This window comes from Sander lucioperca, chromosome 3 (assembly GCF_008315115.2).
Source record: "Sander lucioperca isolate FBNREF2018 chromosome 3, SLUC_FBN_1.2, whole genome shotgun sequence".
Classification (NCBI taxonomy): domain Eukaryota; kingdom Metazoa; phylum Chordata; class Actinopteri; order Perciformes; family Percidae; genus Sander; species Sander lucioperca.
This window is the reverse complement of record NC_050175.1, coordinates 27673919-27698918: the sequence shown is the minus strand read 5'-3', so window position 1 is coordinate 27698918 and position 25000 is coordinate 27673919. Positions and strand designations below refer to the sequence as shown.

The 25000-nt window shown below is 40.0% G+C and overlaps 1 protein-coding gene across 1 annotated transcript in view; it reads left to right on the top strand.

Moving 5' to 3' along the window:
* LOC116043522 (E3 SUMO-protein ligase PIAS1-like) overlaps positions 1 to 25000 on the top strand; it is a 72247-nt gene that overhangs the window by 30121 nt on the left and 17126 nt on the right. The window contains exon 2 of the mRNA XM_031290269.2: positions 8283 to 8778. Within this exon, the coding sequence (XP_031146129.1) occupies positions 8283 to 8778 (496 nt within the window). The remainder of the gene's footprint in view (positions 1 to 8282; positions 8779 to 25000) is intronic.

Genomic DNA, 25000 nt, shown 5'->3' with positions numbered 1-25000 from the left:
ATATTATAAATATATATATATATATATAAAAGTAACAAATGTGTACAAAAGTTAGGCTGTAGTTACAAAATGCAGCACGTGTCATGCGCGGAGTCTCCTCCTCTCGCACGCATCACACCGGGAGCTTGAAGATGTAAAGAAAAAAAGAAAAACAGGAGAATTAACTTTGAGCAAGTGTGGAGGAAAGTCGGAGGTATGGAAGCAGTTTAAACAAGTCGTGGGCAGTGACAACAATATGTTGTTCATCATTGTTTCTTTTTTTTTTTACGTTTCTTCACTCGGATCCACTTGCGATCCGTTCCATTCTAAACAAACAGCGCAGTTTACATGCTTAGTCCTTGTTGTATTATTCTAAACAGATTTCTGCACTTCAAACAACTCTGAATTGTAGTTGAGAACGTCAGTTATAACGGCCCACGTATTAAAAAATTGTCGGGTTTAAATCGGGCTCGGGCTCATAATTACAGTTAATGTTTCGGGCCAGGCCGGGCTCGGACACAACGTGCTCGGGTAGGTTCGGGCTTGATTTTTTGGGCCGATCTAAGCTCTACTCTGCATATGTCATTGATGTAGATTATGAAAAGTTTTGGACCTAAGGACCGACCCCTGTGGTACACCACAAGTTATGTTCATGTATGTAGATTTGTGTTCACCAATTGGTAACAAATTTTTGCCCATTTCTTAAGTAACTACTCATCCAGTCCAATCCAACCCCTCTGATACCATATTTCTCTAGTTTATGTAATAAAATGTCATGATTTATAGAGTCAAATGTTTTCTTTAGATCTATGAAAATTTCCATTACATGTTTCTTCTTGTCTATGCAATGCTATGTGATTTCCTCAATTAGGGCGTTTTCACACCTATAGTTTGTTTGCTTTGGTCCGAATCAGTTGGTGAGATTGTAAACTTGGAGCGATTTATCCTTGGTTTGGTTTGGTTTCACATCTGGAAAAATCCAAGCGTACTAAAATGCGTCATTACAAATCACGCAAGAATGTTCACTCCTGTTATTGGTCGGATGTGTCTGGAGCGGGAGCAAGAAAGTAAATACAGGAAGATTTGGTCCTGTTTGGACTAGTGCATATTTCTTGCATCTCCATGGTCAAACCACCTCATTCATTTAAATAATCAGACATTGTTTCGCAAGCGACGTTACTATGTCTGCTCTGGTCACCGAGAATTCGCTCTGCTCCGTCAGTGTCCGTCTCCAACTTTAGTGCCGGCTGGTTTGATCACGGATATGCGAGTGACGGAGGGCGAGCTTGTCTGCTGTCTATTTCTGTGAGAGAAACATTGCAAGCTGCTACAGTTTGTATGTTCTGCTGCATAGCAGATTGCAAAGCACACCTGACTACAGGAGCCATTAGCTCAGACTTGCGGAGTACAGTTGGTGCGGGACGAGGATCACATTCTCACCACAAACGAACCGCACCAGAGTTCGATTGAAAGCTTACCAAGACCACCTAATTGAGCAGGTGAAGTTGCCGATACAAGTTAATGGTACTGCAATTTCTTCAATAACTTTTTATTATAGTCATATCAATGTTTTTCTAATCCGTGTATGATTTGCTTTTACACTTTCGTACCGTGTTTATTATCTCATGCCTTTCCACTGCTCTAAGGAAAACAGAGCTAGGATTACTATTTCAAAGATCAGCATCCACCCCTTCTGTTGTTTCTGGATTATTTATTATTTCTGCCAGATCTTGTCCCACATTTACATAGAATTTGTTGAAACCATTAACTAGATCTTCCATGTTATTTATTTTCTTGTCATTTTCAATATAAAATCCTAGGGAAACTTGTATTTTTATTTTTAGTTCCATTTCTAATAATAGTTAGAATATTCCATTAACCTTTCATATTATTTTTACTATCTGCTATTGATAAAGAATTAATTATTTAGGTCAAGCAGGTAGTTTTAGCATCTCAAATGGGAATATTTGGTGGCTGTCTTATTCTTCTATAAGTAAACTGAATATCTTTGTGTTTTGGACTGTTAGTTGGATAAAACAAGACATATTTTTAAAAGGGCATGTTTATGTAAAAAGGGCTACAGCGAGGCCAACCTCATTTTAATGTACTGTTGGTAAGTCAAGTAATTGGTTGTAGAACAGACAACAATGGAAGAAGTGGTGCTGATAGTTATTCATGTTGATGTGAAAATGAGATACAGGTTTATAAACTGCACTGCTGGGGACAACACGCAAGCTGGTCAGTCAGTCCTTTATTTTTCTGTAATCTGTCTGAAAGTATCTGGAACTTGCATAAACATGATATAAGCAGAATATATGACAATAGCTATATGACACACTATGTTTTGTTATGTTCCTGTAGTGTAAAAGGTCTAAAAGTAGCATTTTATCTTTGATCACCACAGAACAGCATCCTCTGGCTGAAATCTGCTTTTGTAATTATCTGAAGCTTAGTACATTTGGCTTTTTGTTTAAGTGACAAATAATGAGAGTTGCTGTACATTTTATCACGGCAAAATATAATGATTTTTTAATTCATTTCTCATATCATCCGGAAACGGTTAGGTTAATGGGTCTCTAATTTCACTATTTGATTAATGAAAAGGAATAAACATTGCCCAACATTTTACCAGAAAATGTTTCCGATGGCTTTAAGTGTTGATGTTACTTGAAGCACGTATTGGTTTGCTGCACCTGCAGACACTGAGAACTAGATGTGGTAAGGGGAACAAGTTTTACGGTAACCAGCAACACTTTTCGGGTTTCAGTTCCTGACGTTCATATGTCACTTTTAGTGAAACAGCGCAGTTCTGTGGTTGGACCAGAGTGAGAGGTTTTTTTTCACATCTGGGCCACTCATGCTGAAAGTTAAAAGTAGTTTTGATACTGTATGACGTTTTGGTTAAATGTTTACATTTAGATGATACTCATAGCAAAGTAGAACAGCAGTAGAATAAGCTTAAGTTTTGTCCTCATCAACATTATAAATAACAAAGTGTCTTGGCTCTATTCCTGTAAATCCTGTAAAAAAAAAACAAAAAAAGATTATGAATGAGTGTTTCAAGGAAATATAACAAAAGCTAATGAGTGAGTTAAGGAGTATTTCTTTCCAAAATTATGTGTTGTGAGATTTGATTATTATGAATTCATTTTATTTGAAATACACTGCTACGGATGAACTATTATAAACAGTTGAGCCGTCATTAAAAGAGACAGACAGATTAGACTGTTTGGGTCCAGTGTTAATTACATGAAATTTAAAAATGATTTTACATGAAATCTCTTTCAACAATGAAAGTAGTGGTTAGTAAACTTAGTGGTTTTGTTTTTCAAGTCTAAAAAGTAGCTGCTATGTTTAGGTCACAAAAAATAGACTACCGCCAGCCGTATATGTCATTTTAAATGTCAATTAAACGCAAGACTCCAGTCTAACACATATTCTGTACAAAACAATTATAACTGTGTAGGCCTATATATAATTGATTAGCCGGAAACTGACACACTGGACACTAAGAGCCAAACTGTGTGCTTTGTCATTTAAGGGGCGTGTGTTTGTGTGTGTCGGTGCTTTTATATCCCTGCTCTATCGTTAAAGGAGATAAAGGGAGGATGTTTGTCCAAGACATTCTTACAGGCTGCCCAGTAAGTGTGTGTGTGTGTGTGTGTGTGTGTGTGTGTGTGTGTGTGTGTGTTAGTCACAAGAAAGACAGCACTAATTTCAATGTGCATACAGTACGTGTCCTTGTTTTTAGCTTGTGTAATGCAGTTAAGATTGCCGATCTTTAGGTCTCACAGCTATAATTTGCCACATACTGTGTCCACATGGTTAATGTATGCTAGTAATGGCTGTTAGATAATGAGCGGAGCTTTCATTTAAACTCTTGTTTATCAACCACCTCCACCTTAAGATAAAGAGATGCATTACTCTTTCTATAGTCTGGCATTACCAGACCTATCTCCACAGCTCTGTGTAGTAAGGTCTGGCTACACCACATATCCATTCTGGGTTGTTTGCATTTCTTTAAACCAATCACAATCGTCTTGGGCGGCGCTTAGCTCTGGACGGTGGCTCTGCAAAATGGTTTCGGGAAGGAACTTGTTTTGGTGGAACATTTGCACCTAGGGCTGGGCGATATGGAGAAAATCAAATATCACAATATTTTTGACCAAATACCTCGATATCGATACCACAATGATATTGTAGTGTTGACTATTGGTGCTTTCACAAAATATTTACACAATGAGATTTTAGATAAATAATCATCAGTAATGTGGATATAATGACTAAGTGGGTAAAGGCAAATAATAGAACAGTCTGGTAAGTTCAGAAAATGACATCACTTTACTGTAATGCAGCCTTTTAAACCAAGAAAAGACAACACTTATGTCATATCACGATATTATGATATCCAAAATCTAAGACGATATCTAGTCTCATATCACGATATCGATATAATATTGATATATTGCCCAGCTCTATTTGCACCCAACAAAAGAAAACGCCACATACAATATTAAATTGAGTTAAAAAGTGTTGGTTTATTGTTCTCATGTTGCTATGTATCTGAAGCCTTAAACACGCTAAGGCCACGTCCACACGTACCAAAACGATCTTTTTTTTTACCCGTCTTCCCTGGATTTGTTTCAAGAATAGTTACGTCCATACAGATCCACTTGTATATGACTCAACACGCTACTTCATATTCCAGGCCTATAGGCGGCGCTGTTTCTGCTACAGAAATTCACCAAAACACGGAGAAGAAGAGCATAGTTCCACTTCCCATCATAACATGACTAGCTAGACTAATGTTCTCTTAATACATCCATGAACTAGCTATAATAACTTTTACCACTGCTCATTTTATAAAGGCCGTCGCAAGAAAACATGTCTGTTTACATTGTGTAATGTGCTGTTGGATTGCTTTTTATTTTGCAATTCTGTCTGCCATCGGACATGATTGCAGTGCGCTAGCTAGCAGAGCTAACATTAGCGCGCTAACGTTAGCTCTACTAGCTAACATCGGCAGTCAAACAAACATCAATGAACCAATGTCTTTTTGATAATCTACACGTTTTCTTGCAGTAGCTTTTCTACAATAAGCCGTGGTAAAAGTTACTATAATCCGTTCAAGGAGTTGATAAGCAGACAGATTCGCTAGCTAGCTTCCACTTTATAAACAGCTAACCATAGCAGCTAACGTTAATGTTACGTCGCTGCTGTAGCGGTCAGCTACTTTAGCGATGTTTAACGTTAGCTACATAACGTTAGCAATATATCTTGTGTAGAATCCAGGACCGGCAGAGCAGAGGGAAGTGTCAGGGAGCAGAGACAAACTATTTAGCTAGATCAGGGGTCACCAACACGGTGCCCGCGGGCACCAGGTAGCCCCCAAGGACCACATGAGTAGCCCTCAGGCCTGTTCTAAGAATGAAAATTGAATATTGATATTATCTGTTTCCCACCTTGTTAAGTCATTGTTGATAATTATTTCTAATGAGAAATCATTAACATGATCAGTGTCTTCACATAGATGACTATCATTAATCATTAATAATCATGTATAACTAAAGGCAAACTGAGCAAATTTGTTATTTCAGAAGAGTGTATCAAACTGGTAGCCCTTCATATGACTCAGTACCCATGAAGTAGCTCTCAGTTTCAAAAAGGTTGGTGACCCCTGAGCTAGATGAAGTGAGCTGGTTTAACCATTGAGATGGGATATGCTCGCTTAGCTTCACCGCAGTGAGTGAAGTCGCGTGTGGCCGTGCACTAGAGGTCGAGGGGTGTGGCGATGACATCATTGATACGGACGTATTTGTATTCGCCATCCAAACGAAGCCAAAAGAGAGTCGTTTTCGAATTTTTTCACCCTGGGACCCGGTTTCAAAAAAGTGCGTTTACTGGATCCGTGTGGACGACGGGCCCAAACGATGCAAAACATGTGCGTTTGCATCAAAAAGCGTCTCCGTGTGGATGGCCCCTAAGACTCCAATGACTGTAGGTGGCTGATCATTTAATTCAAGGAAGTTGTGCTTCTTTTGGCTTTAACATGAATGATGATTCAATTCTGCTGAAGTCTGAGAAAAAAATGTCTAAAAATACATTCCTCCTGGTCTTATGTTTTTTCCCTTTCAGGCCAATTTTAATTTGGTTTCTTGAATCTGTGTTTTTAAGTTGAGGTTTTGTGTGCATTAAAACTTCAGCAGTGCTGCTTCTAATTTAGGCATTTAAATTCACACCTGGGATCTGCCCAGTCCTGTCTGTCCTCAGTCATCTGGAGAAACATTGAGAAGTGCCTTGTTTAAGGACACCCTTTAATAGTAATTACTGTACAAGTAGTAACCGTAAGTACAGTCGTGTCTCTCTATCTTAATATAAGCTAAGTGTTTTATTTGATCACCTGAGCTGAGAAATTGAATTTCAGCATCTGGTGCAGCAAGTCATATGATAATTGATCGTGACCTTTACATCTAAACAGCTGCAGGAAGTGATGAGTTACAGTCACTGAGGGTACAACTTCTTTTCTACTTCTACTCCATCCCACGACCCCCTGCGAGGTACCGCCTCAGCCTCATGTTGAGCCTCACTCTAGCACAGACAAAAACTTACCGCTGCTTCCTGCTGTCTGTGGTGTCTGTCGTATTTGTGCAGGTGCCGATCCAGCTGACAGGCTCTCATACACATATTAGGAAATTAAGCTGTTCTAATACTGAGACTTATGGTATGCACTGTAGTGCAATGAAATGGTTTTCTGCCAGGTGGAAAACTCTGCAGTATGTGTGTAGTTTTTTTTTTTTTTTTTTAAACAAACTGGCAGCTGTGCTGAGCTAAGGTATGTCAATGTAGGAGGGAGAGATTCTTGCTCAGAGGCAACACGCCAGCATCATCCAGATAAAAACACAGAATATTGTTGCAAATCATTCAATAATACATCTAAAATTCAACCCTCCATTTATTTCCTTACCTCGTCAGGCTGTGACAGTGACAGAAGGGCTAGCAGAGCAGTCAACTGTCTTCTTCCACTGTAACTTCCTTAGCTTTTCCCTGGGGAATCACAAAGTGTTCCAAGGCGAACTGAGAGTTACGTTGCACTAACACAAAGTAGAAGGCAATCTCTGGCCTCATAAATCTGCAGCTCTTTGGATGAGTTGCGCTGAGCACATAATTTACATACTGTGCTCCGACTGGACAGTTGTTCTCTGATATAACTGCTGTACTACGCACAAGGACGTTGTTTGTTTCCTGAGTGTAGAATAGCTTTGTTTTTTACGTGTTGAAACCGTGTTAAATACAACAATGACACCCTAGCGGGCAAGACTAATCGGCAGTGCGGTCCTGTATCTGTGCTGGAAACGATCCCCCTCTCCTCTTGGGGAGCAGAGTAGTCAGTCAAAGTCCTCAAATCAAAACGAGCGTGATTTGCTCTTGCCTGGTTCTTACTCAGAGGACATTTGCATAAAGTTGAGCCTTTAAAGGCCCTGACACACCAACCCCATGATCGGCCGACAGTCTGGCGAGGTCAGTGACTCAAGTCTGTTCGGTGTGTTCCGTGCTGTCATCCGTTGGAGGAGGCGTCGGCCTTCATTTTGGCCGACCTGACTGGCTGGGTCGGAGGGCGGGCAGTTGGACTCAATGACCAATCTGATTGGTGGAGTGCTAACCCGGAATGACGAGCGGGATGACCGTGACTAAGCCTCTCAAAATCTGACGAAAATCTTTTAAACTGACCTTTGTCGATCTGAAATGAAGACCGATTCAGCAACTGCATGGCCTATTTCTCGCTTAAAATGTTTTCAGAAACACGTTTCGGTGAACTATCTTCGTAAAATATGAGATCTTATTCCGAACGAAGCCGCCATTATGCCCGGTTGTAAAATCCGGGAGCAGCCAGACCCAAGTGACGCGTTCGTCTAATCAGCTGCCGGTTTTCATTTTTTGGCCGACAATACAGATTAGCTCCGCCTGCTGTTATGGAGACGTATTACAGCTCGCGCACGCGCAGAACGTACGCTCAAGTCGGCGTCACTTCGGTGTGTTCTGAGGCGCTATTTGGACCTCGGGGAGCTGACTGATCAGTGACTGCCTTTTCTGCCAATGGCCGGCCGTCGGGTTGGTATGTCAGGGGCTTAAAAGTAAAAGGAACCCACCTTTGTGTCCTGGCTCTGCCCTTAGGGTCTCTACACATCAATGACTGACTACTTCAATGACTGTTGATTGCCACTAGAATTGTTACTTATATCAGTTTTTTATCCGTTATGAATGGCATCTCAAAAGATGATTTCTTATCCTCTTTCTCATCACAGCAAATGGTGATGAGCCTGCGGGTGTCTGAGCTGCAGGTGCTGCTGGGCTACGCTGGACGCAACAAGCACGGACGCAAGCATGAGCTGCTGACCAAGGCGCTGCATCTGCTGAAGGCTGGCTGCAGCCCCGCCGTGCACATGAAGATCAAAGAGCTCTACCGACGACGCTTCCCTGCCAAAATGGTATCCCACTCAGAACTGGCCATGCCCGGGCCACACCACCCAGCCACAGCTGGAGTGGTTGGAGGAGGGGGCGCTGCACTGCCTGCTGGCCTGACACAGCTGGCGTATGAGGGTCACGCCGGTCACGGTGGAGCCCCGTCGCCCGCTGCCTTACTGCCCCTCTCACTGCTTGGCCCTGGGAAGCACGAGTTAACGGGGCTGACACACCACCTGTCCAGCTCAGCCACGCTGCACCCAGTCCACCCAGATGTCAAGCTCCAGAGGCTGCCCTTCTACGACATGCTGGACGAGCTCATCAAGCCAACCAGTCTAGGTGAGGGCATGTCTGAATGGGATTTGTGTGAGAGGTGGATTTAAGGGGATCGATGGTAGATGGATACATTTAATCACTATGTATGCTTTATTTCTGCACTATATATCATCACACTGCAGGGTATAATAAATGAGCTTAAGCCTTGAATGGAGTGTTTGTCAGTTTAGCTGGGAGCAAGAATTTCCTGGTGAGTAATAATTCATTGACATTTCGACAGAACATCATCATTTTATATTTACGGTTCGGTATGTGTGTGTGTGTGTGTGTATGAGAGATGTTTGTTTTTTATAGCTTCACAAAGCTAGAATTTACATGGATGCTTAATATATCTGGCTGTGTAGCATCCTGTTGGCCTAGTGCTTAAAACACATACAAATGCAGTAACTGCAACTGAGCAGGGGACAGTAATGCACGTCATCCCTCTCTCTCTGTTTCCTGTCCATATTTTCACTGTCAAACTATCCAATGAATGCGAAAATGCTGAAAGAATGATCTGCATTGTTGTGGATATTTATGTCAATATATCATTCCCATAATAATAATAATAATGGCAGCAGTCACAGAAAACATTGACATTTGTGTTTCGCTGTGGTGGAGAGGCTCCCTGCTGGTGTTGTGCTGCCTGCTAATGCGTCGACAGGGCACAGAAATGTTACTGCAAAAATATCATTTGCAGATTTCCCACGAGAGTTTAGAGTAGACAGCAGTTGGTTCATAAGAGGTGTAAGTGAAAATATTTATAAATAAAAGCTGAAGAATTTACCTTCTCAGTTGCTCTTGTACTTCTACTTATCTAATAATGGTTGTACTTGCTCAGGTGTTTATTTCCATTCATGTGCAAGAGAGCCCGCATTTAGTCATAAGCTTGAAACCAACATTTAAAGGACAATTCTGGCACAAAATGAACCTAGGGGTTATTAACAGATATGTACCCACTCTGTCGCTCTCTGGGACATGTTTTCATGCTAATCGCATGTGTTTGTAGCTTGAAAGAAGCTAGCGCGGACCGCTGATTAGCTTACAACACTAGTATTCGGAGCATAGGGATAGTAAAAACTACTAAAAAGGCTCAAAATATCACCAAACTTCAACGGTAGCATAATGAGGGTCCCTAAATGTTAACCGAAGCGTTGAGAACTTTGTAAGTGTACAGACAGTTTATTGAAAAGATAGATTATAAAGACACTTTCGTTCGTTCGCGTTCATGTTTACATGTGGCCGCCGTCTTGAAAACCAGTCATGACTTACAGCTGGCGATGCAAACTAAAATCAAAAGCAATTTGCTCAATATATCTGAAATAATCGCACCGATGTAAAACATAACTTGTCTAGTGTACTTACTCAGTGGATAACTGTCCATCTGGTCCCTCTGGTCTGGGTCGCCGTCTCCAATTTATTTTCGGGACGTGGAAAAAAGTTTCAAGTACAGCCCTGTTTATCAGAGAGGGGAAATCTTCAGACTGTACAAAACACTGCGTCTCTTGGGCGTCGCGACGCAACAGGTCCCACTCCGTGCAACACAGACACTCCTGTTCGGTGGCCATAGCTTCACAATATCCGCAGGTACACCACCAGTTTCCCAAAGTACGAGGCTGACTACCGGTAGCTCTCTCTCTCTCTCTCTCTCTCTCTCTCTCTCTCTCTCTCTCTCTCTCTCTCTCTCTCTCTCGTAGCCCTTTCACGGATTTGGCCGATATGTGCTTGTTTTTAAACCTCTATTTGAAAGATAAAATGTAATACTAATATACACAGAATTTCTCAACAAAAATATTTATTGAACACTTCACCAATCTACACTTGTATACTTCAATTAAAAATGTATAATGTAAAAACATACTGTAGCCTATATTGTATAAATAATGTATGAAAAATATAGGCATATTAAATAAATGAAACAGGTAAGAAGAAAATAAACTTTGTCAAATAAACCTTTCAATGAAAATATAAAGTTTAGTGCACTTAACAGCATTTATTAAAATTCTGAGAATACAAATCTGCTTCACAGAAAGTGACGTTATTATTAATCTCAACACTATTTCCTCCTAACTCCTGTTGAATCACATAAGACTAGGGCTATCTAAAGTCAGTTCTTGTTCACCTTGTTTGTTAGATCATTGTTCATTTGTTGAAGTGTTTTATCTGTGTTTTGGGGATCCTACTGTTACATGTCCTGTTGTTCTCATTAGTCATTCAAACAACTCTTAGTTGTAATTTAAAACTCGTCCAGCCAATTTAATAAAATTAAGGGTTTTATTCGTGCTCGAGTCCATAGATGCAGTTAATGGATACAGGCACGGAGAACTGAAGGCTCTGTTAGCAACGATTAGCTCCGTTAGCGGTTAGCTCCAGTTAGCTCCGTTATAGGAGTGGATGAGACTGCCATGGACAGGGGTAACAACCAGACTCTGATAAATGATATTTGGGGAGCTTCCACAGCGGTATGGTCGCGGTGTTTTGTACGGTTCTATTAGTACAGTTAATTCCAAGGCAAGAACACCAGCAACATGCTACTGCTAACGGTAGCGTCTGAACCTGAAGTGACTATGCGAGACACCCTGCGCAAGAATTCACGAGGGGAGGGGCTGGAGCCGAGGCAGCTGGTCTATAGTGGGTCTGGGCGCACTGTAAAAAATGTCGCCTATTCATGTTTTTAACACTAGGCTGCCCGCAGATGCGCCTGCTTATTAATCGGCTTGATATACTGGGATATTGGCCGATTCCGATTATGTAAAAAATGCTAAAAATCGGCCGATTAATCGGTCGACCTCTAGTATAAATAGCAATAGCGGAATTGTCCTTTTAACAAATAATTAAGGTTTTCTTTTTGTGGATCTGAAGGTAAATTTTGAGAGTGATATTCAGCCACTGGATACATTTCAGTATGCATTAGGTGAATACTGGCTGTTATTAGGATATTTATATTGTTACAGACTGCGATGCTGAAATTTGTTTTGGATGGGACAAGCAACGCTGCCACATGAAGATGAACCGTTATTATACTGTCATCGTACATCTATATTTTTTGCTGTGAGACCAATTTTACATTAGTGTGGAGCCACAGAATATAAATGATTCACTGCATGTACCATCAACAACATATGTTGACATTACTGCATTCATCTACACAAAGTCACACGTCTCCTAGGATACTACACTTATGACAGCCGAGACATTTATGATGAGGATAAGGAAAGCTCTTTACCGTCATTCTGTAGCACTGCTGAGAAAACAGTTCTGCACTGGCTCTGCACAACACCATCACGTCTTAACTTCCTGAACATAACTCACCTTTGTTCCCATGTGGCTACACACAGCTGTAGTAAGTCTAAAATAAGAAAAGGTCCTTGATACGTTTCAAATTAAATCTTTTAAATTGAATTTTATCTATCTCACTCAGCACTTGGTTTTGTATATAAAAAAGTTCATAACATTTCTTATATACAGTATTTTTTATATAAACAAAATGTTTACCAGTTACTGGTAAACAAGTTAATAATATTGTCAGATAACAACTGTAAGAAAACTTTTGTGACAACTAAGTATGCAACAATCAAAGTTGAAGTTTGGAAATAAAACGTCTGCGGACGGTATTATTTGTTAAGCCTTTAACAGTCAACAACTCAGCTAATCTGCTTCATGGGGACTGTTTGGGTGTGGTTCGATCAGATTTCATTCACAGTGGCGCCATAAACAAACAACCCACCAACTGTCATCAGCTTTTGATTAAAATACTGCAAAATCCTGATTGGTGCAGGGATGTATATGACATCACCTATTTGTGTTCCGCCCATTTCAAACCAACTGGAGGAACACAGACAAAAACACAAATATACAAATCCTTCATGTAAAATAACTAAAACGGTTCCAACTTTGGCAGAAAATAATGTGCTTATGTGCTTTAATTTAGTAACTTCTCTTAATTTCATTAAGGCCCAGAGTGTAAATCCCATGTCTTATATCCAGTCTGCCCTTTAATTCACTACTTCAGAGACTTTTAATCTTTATCTTGGTCAGATTTGTCGTTATATTAGGTGTGCATCCAGCACCTATCCTGCATTTAGCATAATAACAGTCTTTGGGCTCTGGGATATATTGCAAATATATGGAAATGTCTAGAATTTCCTACATTAGCATTTTAATGGAGTAAGAGACCATCTCATGATTAATTTGCCTGCAGATGCATGTACAAACACAGCGCCTGCAGCTCTGTCATCACACCATCATTCTCCTCTTTCCCGCTCCCTGTCTCCTTCTATCCATTTCCTGCACATGTTCCATCCCTCTCGGCCTCCTCTCTCTCTCTCTCTCTCTCTCTCTCTCTCTCTCTCTCTCTCTCTCTCTCTCTCTCTCTCTCTCTCTCTCTCTCTCTCTCTCTTTCTCTCTCTCTCTCCCTCTCTCCCTCTCCCTCTCCCTCTCCCTCTCCCCCCCCCACCTCGTCTTCCTTCCTCACTCTCCGTGGCCATCCTCGGTCAAAATTTGCATGCAAAGTGATCATACAGGCGTACACCTGTGCCCGCAGAACACACCCTCCCCTTATTTGAATGTGAATCGCACATTCACATCATTCTCTCACACACTGATATATGCACACACGTCTGCACATACAGTACTTTCAAAACACAAACGTACTTTCCAATAAATAATGCATGCTGATCGTATTGTTCTCAGAGAAGCAGAGAGAGCGAAAGGATGACTGAGGGGAGGAAAAAACCAGAGGAAGATGGTGCACATCTTTCACAAAGCTGTACATTTGAATTTGTTTATCCTTATATTAATGGAGGGCAGTAATGAAACCACTTGATTAATTGGGGAGGGGGGGGGGGAGATTGTAATCCCCAAAATGGGCAAACTGGGAGATTTTCTTCTCTTGCTTAAGACTGCTGTAGTCTCCTCACTTCCTGATCATACTCTTTCTCTGCTTGTTTACTTCGCTCTGATCTTCAGATTACTGATCAATCCCTCTTTCTTTTTCTCTCTCTCTCTCTCCCCGCCATTGTCCCCCTTGTTGCCTTGCCTCCAGTTTCTCTCTCCCTCACTCTCTCATTTTTTTCTTACTCCCTTCCCCCACTTGCCTGCTTGCTCTCTTGGTTTTTTTTTGCTGGAGAAAGCTGATTTGTTGGCCATGTATGTGCTTAACCAGAATCCTGACAGGGTTTATACAACAGTGCATGTGCATGAAAGACTTAAGTGCAGTGAAAGGAAAGATTATGACTTGTTTGGTGCGTCCTTGCATATAGAATTTGAATAAATAAGTCTGAGAAAGTCTGTTTGCACAGCTGAACTGCAGGTTATTTGTAAAATTCAGAAAATAGTTGTGTGTGTATACAAACAATTTGGCACAAAAGTTAAGAAAAATAAAAACAGGAAATGAATGCCAAAAACAACAGTACAGTAGAAAATAGTACAACATAGCATAAGAGTTGATTCATGCCAGTCCATAGAGATGGGCAAGATGCATATTATCTCCATATTTAATCATTTAAATATGGAAATAATGGAGCACAGTTTCACCGTCTCTCCTGAAAGACATGCATTGTGTTGCACTCGTCTGTACACATCGAAAGTGTCAGAAATACTTAAATACTACAATACTTAATTCAGAATGGTTTGACACATATTTTGCCTTTAACAAATATCCCCCCTCCCCTGCAATTTGGATATTATTCTAGTCTATGCTAGTCCATATTGCGATTTCAATACAAATTGTGATTAATTGTGCAGCCCTAGTGTATAATGTAGTTTGATTTAAGAAAGCCTTGTACATTATTGCACATATTTGCACAGTAAGACTAAACTGTGTGCTCTCTCTCACTACAGAGCCAGTCCTCTGTCACACCATCACACCACTCTTCAAGCTGCAGCAGCATATATCATTAATAAACTTCAAAATATGACAGCCTTTTTAGACCAGTTGGGGGGAAAAATGTACATTCAGGTTCGCAGTAACGGAAGAATTGCGGTGCATGTAAACGTGTTTTCAGATTTCCTGCCTGATTAATCACAGTAACCTGGTTTGCATGTAATCGTTGTTATTATCACTCTCACACCATCTTCCTTCTCTCTCTCTCTCTCTCTCTCTCTCTCTCTCTCTCTCTCTCTCGCGCTCTCTCGCGCCCCCCCCGTGAAGTCTTGTGCTCTCTGCTGAGTCTTATCAGTTCATGGGATAAAGGTTAGTCAGCCCACAGTTTAGCCCTGCCAGTCTAAACTGGTCAGCAGTCTGGGCTGCACCAGCTTGGCCTTTATTACCATGGCGACCTCACTGGTTGAACTCTCCATCATTATCCATCCTCCATAGAGAACCATGTGCTCATTATGGATATCATTGTGGTGCACATGCATTATACATGATTTAATCACCATATCTTCAGGAAAATGATGCAAGGCCCTTTCACATTTGATGAGCGTTTCGTGCATAATGGCGTGTTACAGGGGAAGATTGCTGTGATATTCATACAATGGAGGAAAATCATGTGGTAAAAAATGTTTAATCAGGTGTTTGGAACGCCGTCATTGATTTTATTTTTTTATATTGAATCTTGAAAACCTCTTTGAGAAGCTAGACATCAGGGTTTCATTGTTGAGAATGTTTTTTTCTGCCCATTTAGGCCAGTAGGTCACAGTCATATATTTGCCTTCGGTACGTGTTTAAAGGCCCAGGGAAGAAAATCTATCTTGAGCTCTACATACAGTTTTGTGTAACTTAAGTTCACAGTGTAAGTGGCAGGCACAGGCAGATATACATAAATGTTAAGCAAACGTACAGTATTTTACATAAGACGTAGCTGGTCTTAATGTGAACTTTATATCTAACAATAGTGGTCTTCCTGAAACGTTTACTTATATAATTTGCTGATGAATGAGAGACTCCAAAATAGAGCTGCAACAATTAGCCAACTAATCGATTGACGGAGAGAAGTTTTTCAATTACAAATGCAAAATATTCCCTGAATCCTGCCTCATAAATTATGTGGATTTGACGCTTTTCAGTCTCATATGGTAGCAAATGCAACAGTCTCCCCGAGATCTACAGCATTGTGGCCACACACATTCATGAACTACTGGCTTGTGTGAGTATGCCCAGCCCCACGGCACAACGGATTGACAAAGATTTGAACTTGATAAAAGCAGTGTTACACTCCAAGGAAAATATTTTAGGATTTTATTGCTTTTGTAATGGCTTTACATGTACATTTAATTTGTTTAACAAAATGTTTTTGTTGGCTATATAGCAGAGTAGTGAAGTACTGAAAGACTATTGTAATTGAGTAGGTAACGTTAGTTGTAGGGCTGTAGCGATACACTAATCTCACGATACAATACGATACACGATATTCAGCCCACGATACGATATATATCACGATATTCAGCCAACGATACGATTCGATATAATTTGATACACTTAAATCATTTTCTGAAAGATTTAAAGGGGACAGTGATTTTGGTAACATCTTGTGAGTGTTCCATTTACTTGGATTTAATTAATTGAACTGAAAACTAAAAACATCAATTCAACAATATATGTCTCTGACTGGACAGAGAGTCTACAGCTTGCAAATGCTGGACAAAATGGATCAAAGATGTGTTGAGAAAATTAGTTCCATCTATTGAAAGCTTACAAGCCTTTGAAAAGTAAATAAAGTGCAGTATTGCAATTAACAATAGAGAGTTAAAAAGTGCAGCAAGTGGCCTGTTCTGAACAGTTTCTTTGACAGCTTTTTTAGCTTGACACTGAACATATGAGGTAGTCAGTCTAGCCACCAGGTAAGTAAACATAGTACCATGGCTTCTCCTCAGAACACACCGAAGAAACGCCGACTTGAGCATACGCTCTGCGCGTGCACGAAACAGTAACAGTCTGATTGTTTCCCAGAAAATGAAAACCGGCAGCTAATTGGACGAACGCGTCACGTGGTTCTTTTTTCTCTGGAAATTCACAGCCAGACTGTCATGGCGGCTTGTTCAACATATAAGATCTCATATTGTACTAAAATAGTTCACCGAAACATGTTTCTGAAAACATTTTAAGCGAGAAATAGGCCATGCAGTTGCTGAATCTGTCTTCATTTCAGATCGACAAAGGTTAGTTTAAAAGATTTTCGTCAGATTTTGAGAGGCTCATCCGCTCGCCATTTCCGGGTGAGTCCCGACTGCCCTGTCTCCAACTGAACATGTTGGGTCGGCCCTATTGAAATGAAGGCCGACGACTCCTTGGACGGACGACGGCACGGAACACACCAAACAGACTCGACTGACCTCGCCAGACGGTCCGACGACCGATAATCGACTCTGTGTGTCAGCGCCCGTAGACGTCGGCATCTGTGTAAAGTAAGTACGGGTATCTTGCTCTACAATGACACTAGCGGCTGGCTGACCAAATCGCTCTTCCTGCAAAGCGAACGAGGGTAAACGCGGGGGATTTGAATGGGACTTGTATCGATACTCGCGGCTTAAAAATCGATACTTTCTTGGGAAAAAAAATATCGATTTATATCGCAGAAAATTGCTCAGCCCTGGTTAGTTGTATAGCTGCTGTTATTTTTCATGTGAAAGAAGGATATTTTAAAGGTTGTTTCATACATTTGTATGACTGAATTTGTGGTCATTCAAATATATTGTAATAAAACAGTTCAGCAGTTCAGTTATTCTTTATAATGAAGATTTCTTTGTTTTTCAAAAGGGGAAATGACAACAAAACATCAGTATCAGACAAATTGTTATTTTAAACATTGGTATCAGCCCAGAATTTTACAATCGATGCATCCCTAAAATACTAGCAGGATGTCAGAAATTGCATATCAGGTTGTTGTTGTTTTTTGTCTTCATGACTGCAGTTATCCTCCCTGCTGGAGTGTCCTTGAGCAAGCACAGCTAATCAAGTTGTTCTGTACATCTTGTTGATTGATAGGACAATACATGTCTCTTCCGGGAAACAGTGAAGATATTATTTCACATACGTACATTATCAGCTACATACAACAGGTTATGGTGGAAATGTTCCCAAACAGCTACAGTACAGACACCAATTAAGCACGTCTTCACTTGACATCAAAACACCAGCTGAGATGTAGCCAGCTCATACTCTGACCTGTGCATGATCCTGAGCAAAATCTTTATCTCCCTGTAAACAACTCGGCCTTCCCACAAGAAAATGAACATCAACAAAGGAGCCCTGGCTGCTCCGAACTATAAACGCGCTGCACAAAATGGCTTCCCTCTCTCAGAGCCTGCAAAACCTGCAGTATTTTCTTCTAGGTCGGTGCATCATCATGCCCACGAGTTGCCTGATTAGACATACCAGAACCCAGACTGTAACTCTAAACATGTCTTGACAACTGTTATTGTCCACCCTTGTGAAACATTTACCATTTCTCTTTCATGATATACTGACTTGGGCATGGATATAATGCATGAAGCCAATCTCTAAAGACATTGTGAAAGGCCTGCTACAGTATAAGCATTGATAGGGATAGCAGGGTTCAGCTGCCAGACTGAGAAGATGTAATGCCACCCCTGAGCAGTCCAGTTAGCACACTGGAACGCTTTAATGAGCCCTGTCAGTATATAACTATACAACACACGTATGCCGATAATAAAGCATAATCACTGCTGTTAGGGGGAGAGCAAGTAACACTTCTGGAAAGTTTTCAATTGACTGTGTGTGTGAGTGTGAGTGGGTGTGGGTGTAACTGTAACATCCAGATCGACCTTTTGCTGCCGATCCTTCTAGCATTGTAGTTTTGAATTTGAGTGACGCTGAAAGGATTTGTGTCTTTGTCCTGCCTCTGTGTCTGCGCTGTACTCAACAGAGAAAAAGTTGCGAAGCCACTAATCAGTTAATAAACTCCAGCTGGGCTTTGTTGTGCTGAAGACGGGCTATAGGGGGCTGAGCACATTCTCTGTAGCTTAGCTCACACATCATCTCTTCTAAACAGAACTAAACCTAGCAACGAGGGTTTTCTAGGTTTTTACTGACTGAAGGGTCACAATCAGCATTGTAAGAATAGTCATACTTTCCTAGAAACATTTTACTGTATAAGTGCAGTAACAAGTGCTTTCAGACCAGAAGTGTACAAGCTAGGAACTAGTTCAAACATAAACGTGCAGGGTTTTATCTCTCACGTTAACTAACTGTGTTTTTTTTTTGTGTTTTTTTTTTTTTTTTTGGAGGGGGGGGGTTGCATATGACAAAATGTAAGCCTTCAGCATTGGTGAAGGAAGTACTCAGATCCTTTACTTAAGTAGAAGTAGTAATACTACACATTCAAAACCTTACTTAAGTAAAAGTATACAAGTATTATTAGCAAAATGTAGTCCCTGTTAGCAGTGTTTTATATTATATATGATCTTTATGGATTAATATTATTGCTGCATTAATGTGTATGTAGTATTTTACTGCTGTAGATGTTTAAAGGTCCCATGACATGGTGCTCTTTGGATGCTTTTATATAGACCTTAGTGGTCCCCTAATACTGTATCTGAAGTCTCTTTCCCGAAATTCAGCCTTGGTGCAGAATTACAGCCACTAGAGCCAGTCCCACAATGAGCTTTCCTTAGTATGTGCCATTTCTGTGTCTGTAGCTATTGAGGAGGAGAGAGGGGGTGGGACAAGGTGGAGAGTGGGGGCGTGGTCTTGACCTTATGACCTCATAAGCAAGATTCCAGATCGGCCCATCTGAGCTTTCATTTTCTCAAAGGCAGAGCAGGATACCCAGAGCTTGGTTTACACCTATCGCCATTTCTAGCCACTGGGGGACCATAGGCAGGATAGGGGAACGCATATTAATGTTAAAAAACCTCATAAAGTGACATTTTCATGCCATGGGACCTTTAAGACTGTGCTAATGTTAACTTATTTATATATGCTACTGTTAGGTAGTTTAATATACAGCAATGCATCATATTTTGTAATGTTCATCATGTTCTTAGCGTCGCTGTCCTGTGAGAACCACATATCTCTTAAAAAGTAAACTTTTCATGGTGTCAGAAAAACAGCCCTGTTTTTAGCTTTGTGACGATGCATTTTCTAGCTGATCCAAAAGACTTTTTAAACAGTTTATTTATCTTAAAGTGCCCATATTATGAAAAAATCACTTTTTCTGGGATTTGTGTTATTTTGTGTCTCTGGTGCTTCCACACGCATACAAACTTGGAAAAAAAAACATCCGTGCTGTTTAGAGTGAGATACGGGTTTCTGAATGTGTCCTGCCTTCAGTTTCCGGGTGAGCTGTTCAAAATCGGCAGGGCTTTTTACATCACTAGCCGAAACGAGGTGGCTAACCGTAGCATGCTAGCGCTAGCATGCTAGCTCGTTCTGAATGGCAAAACACTGCTACAACACACACTAGTTCACCATAATCTACAAAAGAACTACTTACATGTCCCTATTCTGCAGGTATTCCACGCAAAGTTGGAAGTGCGCCCTCGTTTAGAAGAAGTCTCCCAGCTAATCCTGCCTTGTACTACTGAAGTAGTAGAAACAAACAGCTAGCTAGATGATGTGATCCTTACCTAGCTACTGCGCATGTGCGCCTCCCAACAAAGATATTACAGCAGTGAGAGGTCTCACTCTGTAGCTAAAACAGAGTCCTGAACACAGGGTGAAAAGAGGATCTGCAGCAATGTGCAGTACAACAAAAATATGGTGTTTTTAGAAAATTAAACCATGTAAACCTATTCTGGTACAACCTCTAAATACAATTATGAACCCGAAAATGAGCATAATATGGCCACTTTAAGAAGTAGGAGAATATTCTCAAGTATGAAGTCACGTGAAATGGAAATACTCAAATGAAGTATCTCAAATTTAAAACTAACCCTAACCCAATTTGGGGTCGGTTTTGAATAATTTACAATCCTGTAATTGTCTCCATCTGTTGAAAGCCCGACCGACGTCTGACTCGGTTTTGCCTGTTGTCTTTTACTTTCCCTTTTAGCTTTTAGTTGCTCTTTATTTAATTTCCTTCTTTTCTGTGATGGTCCTGCCCCATTATCAGCCATAACTACAACAGATAACTTCAAAAAATATATATATTCTATATAAAGAAATCTCCTGCTACCCTTTGCCTGGTTGGATACAACAGAGGCTTTTCCGGTGTTACAAAGAAATCTGTGACCCTTCAGAGTGTGTGCTCTGTAGCGCCATCTACCTGCCGTAAATCATTTTGTGACTTTGCCAGAAAAATCGGAACCAGGCAGAGTCATTAATTAAAACTATATAAAAATGGCGTTCTTTTCACTGTTAGTCTCGTTTGCTGTTACAGGTCATTTATGATCAATAGATGGAACAGTATGCAGTTTCAGAAACATTTAAAAGTTACATATTGTTACTTTAAGTACAGTTCTTGAGTAAATGTACTTCGTTACTGCACATTACACCACTGGTCTTCGGTTGCCTTCATTCATTACATGATTGTCATTATTCATATTTGTCCCCACGGTTTCTCTTGTGCTTCAAATCAGTATGCCTGCAGGGATAACAACTTTTAACTTTGCTTAAGTTTGTAAAATGTTTAAAGTTCTGCAAATGTGCCTCAATTTCACTTTGTCAAAGGCACACTTATTTGCCAGTTTAGCTCAAACTAACACAGACTGACGCAACAGTCCTGCAATTAATTCTACCTTCATGGCATTGTAATATTCAGTCTTTGTCCAAAAAAAAAGTTTTAAAGGTGTTTATTCAACTTTATGCTACTTTAAGATGCTGTAGTTTGTGGTGCTTTACTGACAGGTGTTTCTTTTATTTTGTCCACCCCATTTCTATCAATGAGGGTAGACTAAATATTTGAAACACTTAACCCAATACAGTTCACCAGCACTACAAACTAGTGCTGCAACTCGCGATTGTTGCATTATCAATTAACCTGACGCTAGAGCTGGGCAATATATCGATATTATATCGATATCGTGATATGAGACTAGATATCGTCTTAGATTTTGGATATCGTAATATCGTAATATGGCATAAGTGTTGTCTTTTCTTGGTTTAAAAGGCTGCATTACAGTAAAGTTATGTCATTTCTGAACTTACCAGACTGTTGTAACTGTTCTATTATTTGCCTTTACCCACTTAGTCATTATATCTACATTACTGATGAGTATTTATCAAAAATCTCATTGTGTAAATATTTTGTGAAAGCACCAATAGTCAACACTACAATATCGTTGTGGTATCGATATTGAGGTATTTGGTCAAAAATATTGTGATATTTGATTTTCTCCCTATCGCCCAGCCCTACCTGACGCTTATTTTCTCTAATTAGGGTGGCCAAATTTTAAAAACCTGTCAGACTATAGTGTCATACATCATACCTAGTAAAATGGCAACTGACTGTATGTTTTGTGTCCCCACTGGAGGTCATTTCCCATCTGTCACTCTTCTCACCACCATCTGTCTTTCCAACACATACATTTTACATTGTTAAACCATGTATAATGCAGCATAATGGTCACTACAGCAGACAGCAGGGGTCTCAAACTGTGTACCATGAGGGACGGAGAGTCTGCACGTTTTCATGCCTTACTCTGTAATATCCACTTTCCACCCTTACAAACTTGAACCAGAGTGAGCTCTTATCAGCTGTGATGTACTCCATCATGTACAGTGTGAGATTTGCACTGATGAAAGCTCTTATTTGTTTATAGTAATTACACTTGTGTCTCAAAATTAAATCTCGATGATTTATGAAAAATTATTTATTAATGTTCATATTCTAATAAGCACCACTAAGCAGAAATAAGAGTACATGCAGTGGCAGAAATGTGCTTAATAACAGAAATTAAATTTGACTCATAGCGTCATTCATTTTGTCTCGTCTTTTAGTGAAGTGAAGACTTCATGTATTAGAATTAAATGTTGCATGTGATGTAATTAACTTAATTTCTTTATAATTGACTTTTCTGCCGGAATTGAACGCAGTCCTCTCAGTGCAAAACATCAGTAAAAGTGTAAAGCAGGAAAAATAAATATATATGTATATACATAAGAGTCTCTAAAGTCACTATAAAAATATATAAAGAGATAGGTTATTTGTTTAAAAAGGAAAGTTAAAACACAAAACAAAGGTGATAAAATTTACGTTTGCGTGCGTGCGTGTGCGCAGAGAAAGAGAGAGAGACAGAGGGGGCGGAGGAAAAGGTGGAAGGCAATGCAAATAAAGAGAGCTTTTCTTTAACTACATTTTAGTATTGTCTTTTTCGTCAACGATATTGCGTGTTGATATCGCCACAGTCAGCGTTTAATGACGGCGGTGCTGTCTCATCAAATAGCCTATCGTTAACGAATTGAACACTTCAGCAGAGGTGTTCATTTCCATACAGGTTCAGTGGCTTGACGGTTAACGTTGAAGTATGGGTTTGATTCGCGGGGGTATTTTGCCGACGGTTGCCGATGTTAGTAGTGTTAAGTTAGCAACACACGTTAACAACCGGACCTACGGTGAGGGTGAGTCTGAGTGAGAAGGAAGAAGGGGTGAATTTACAGCTCACAGCAACTTAATACAATATAGTGTATACGATCGAGTGTCAGCAAAAATGCCTTTTGATTGAGTTTCCTCTAAGCGAAATGATCCGAGTGAATTTAAGTTGGGATTTTATTGTGAAGGGTATAACTCGGTTTTTATTGAGTTTCCTCTTAGCGAAATGCTGAGTGAATTTAAGATGGAACTATATTTGGAAGTGTAGATACGGAAGAGCCAGCGATTTGGAATTGCCTTTTTTCCACGTTCTTTTAGTTTTATTCACAGTTTTAATATCCAAACTGCTCCAAATCCCAAACCCCAAGTTCATTGGGTACCAAAGAAACCAAGTGTGAGGTAGATTGGATAAACGGTTCATGAGATATATCAAAGACAAACCACACACACACACACACACACACACACACACACACAGAGGCTTCCCGATTTATTAGATAGATGATCCAAAATCATACAGTATATGCAGTCCACACGTATACCTGGTTTGTTTTTTCACCTATATAAGCGTCATATTTGATAAGACCGCAGCTTTTATCAGGTTTTAGAACATAACAAACCTGCATTAATATCATGATGAATAGCGTGTAACCCCTGATTTTTATTTAAAAAAAAAAGAGGAATCTGTATTTTACTTTGCTGTATTTGATCTCTCAACCCTGCAAATCTTATCACTCAGATTAGGCAGAAATTATTTTTTGATCACAGTTTAAATAGAAATAACCTTTGGTTTGCACTACCAAATATTCATTAGATTAATTTAGCAGACGATAGATTTCTTAAACATTAAATTGTGATTGGTTGAACTAATCAGGCCTATTCTGATCATTTGAATCATAGGCTGTGAAGTGTGCTCATGTGTCAGTGGTGTGCTGGCAAACTTCGAAATTTACTCTATTGTACATAATTGATAAAATAATATGACAGTAGTGTTAGTTTTGACTAAGGATGTATGGTTTAAAAAGGATGTGGAATGTAAACAAAATTCAATTATTTATTTATTTAACAGAAGCAGCCGAACTTCTCAAATGTTAAACTGCTAGTTTGGACTCAACAAACAAGATCTGATGTGTTAATTAATGAGCTTCAGAGGAGCTGATAAGCAGATTTAGTTACCTTTCGACAGAGCCAGGCTAGCTGTTTTCTCCTGTTTCCAGTCTTTATGCAATGCTACGCTAACTGGCTGCTAGCTGTAGCTTCATATTTAACTGTTATCGATCTTCTCATTTAACTCTTGGCAAGAAAGCAAAAAAGCACATTTCCCCAAATGTCAAACTATTCCTTTATATGTTGTGTAACATAAGCATCCATACAAGAATTTTGTTTAAGTAAAATACAGGCTACATTTGGCAAAATTAAGATTTTACTCTCAGACCTTGTCTGATCATGAATACATGTGAATCTGAGCATTTGATGCCAGGTTTCAGGATTACGGTCTGATATCTAGCCTTGGTTTTAATATCACAATGTGTCAGACAAATAAAAACACTGCGTATACATCTTAAATCACTGGAGTTAAGGAAGCCACTTTTGGAGTTTGTGTGTGCGTTGGGGTAAAAGTAAGTTTGTGTGTGAGAGAGAGAGAGAGAGAGAGAGAGAGAGGAACACATCAGTCAAAGCTCATTTCAACCCTTCTCATATCTCTCCTAACCACACACATTGAAACACCAGAAACAAATCCGCTGCCAGAGAGTGAGTGAGTTATAGAGCGATAGAGAGATGATGGGGGAGAGGGAGAGTGATTGCAAGGG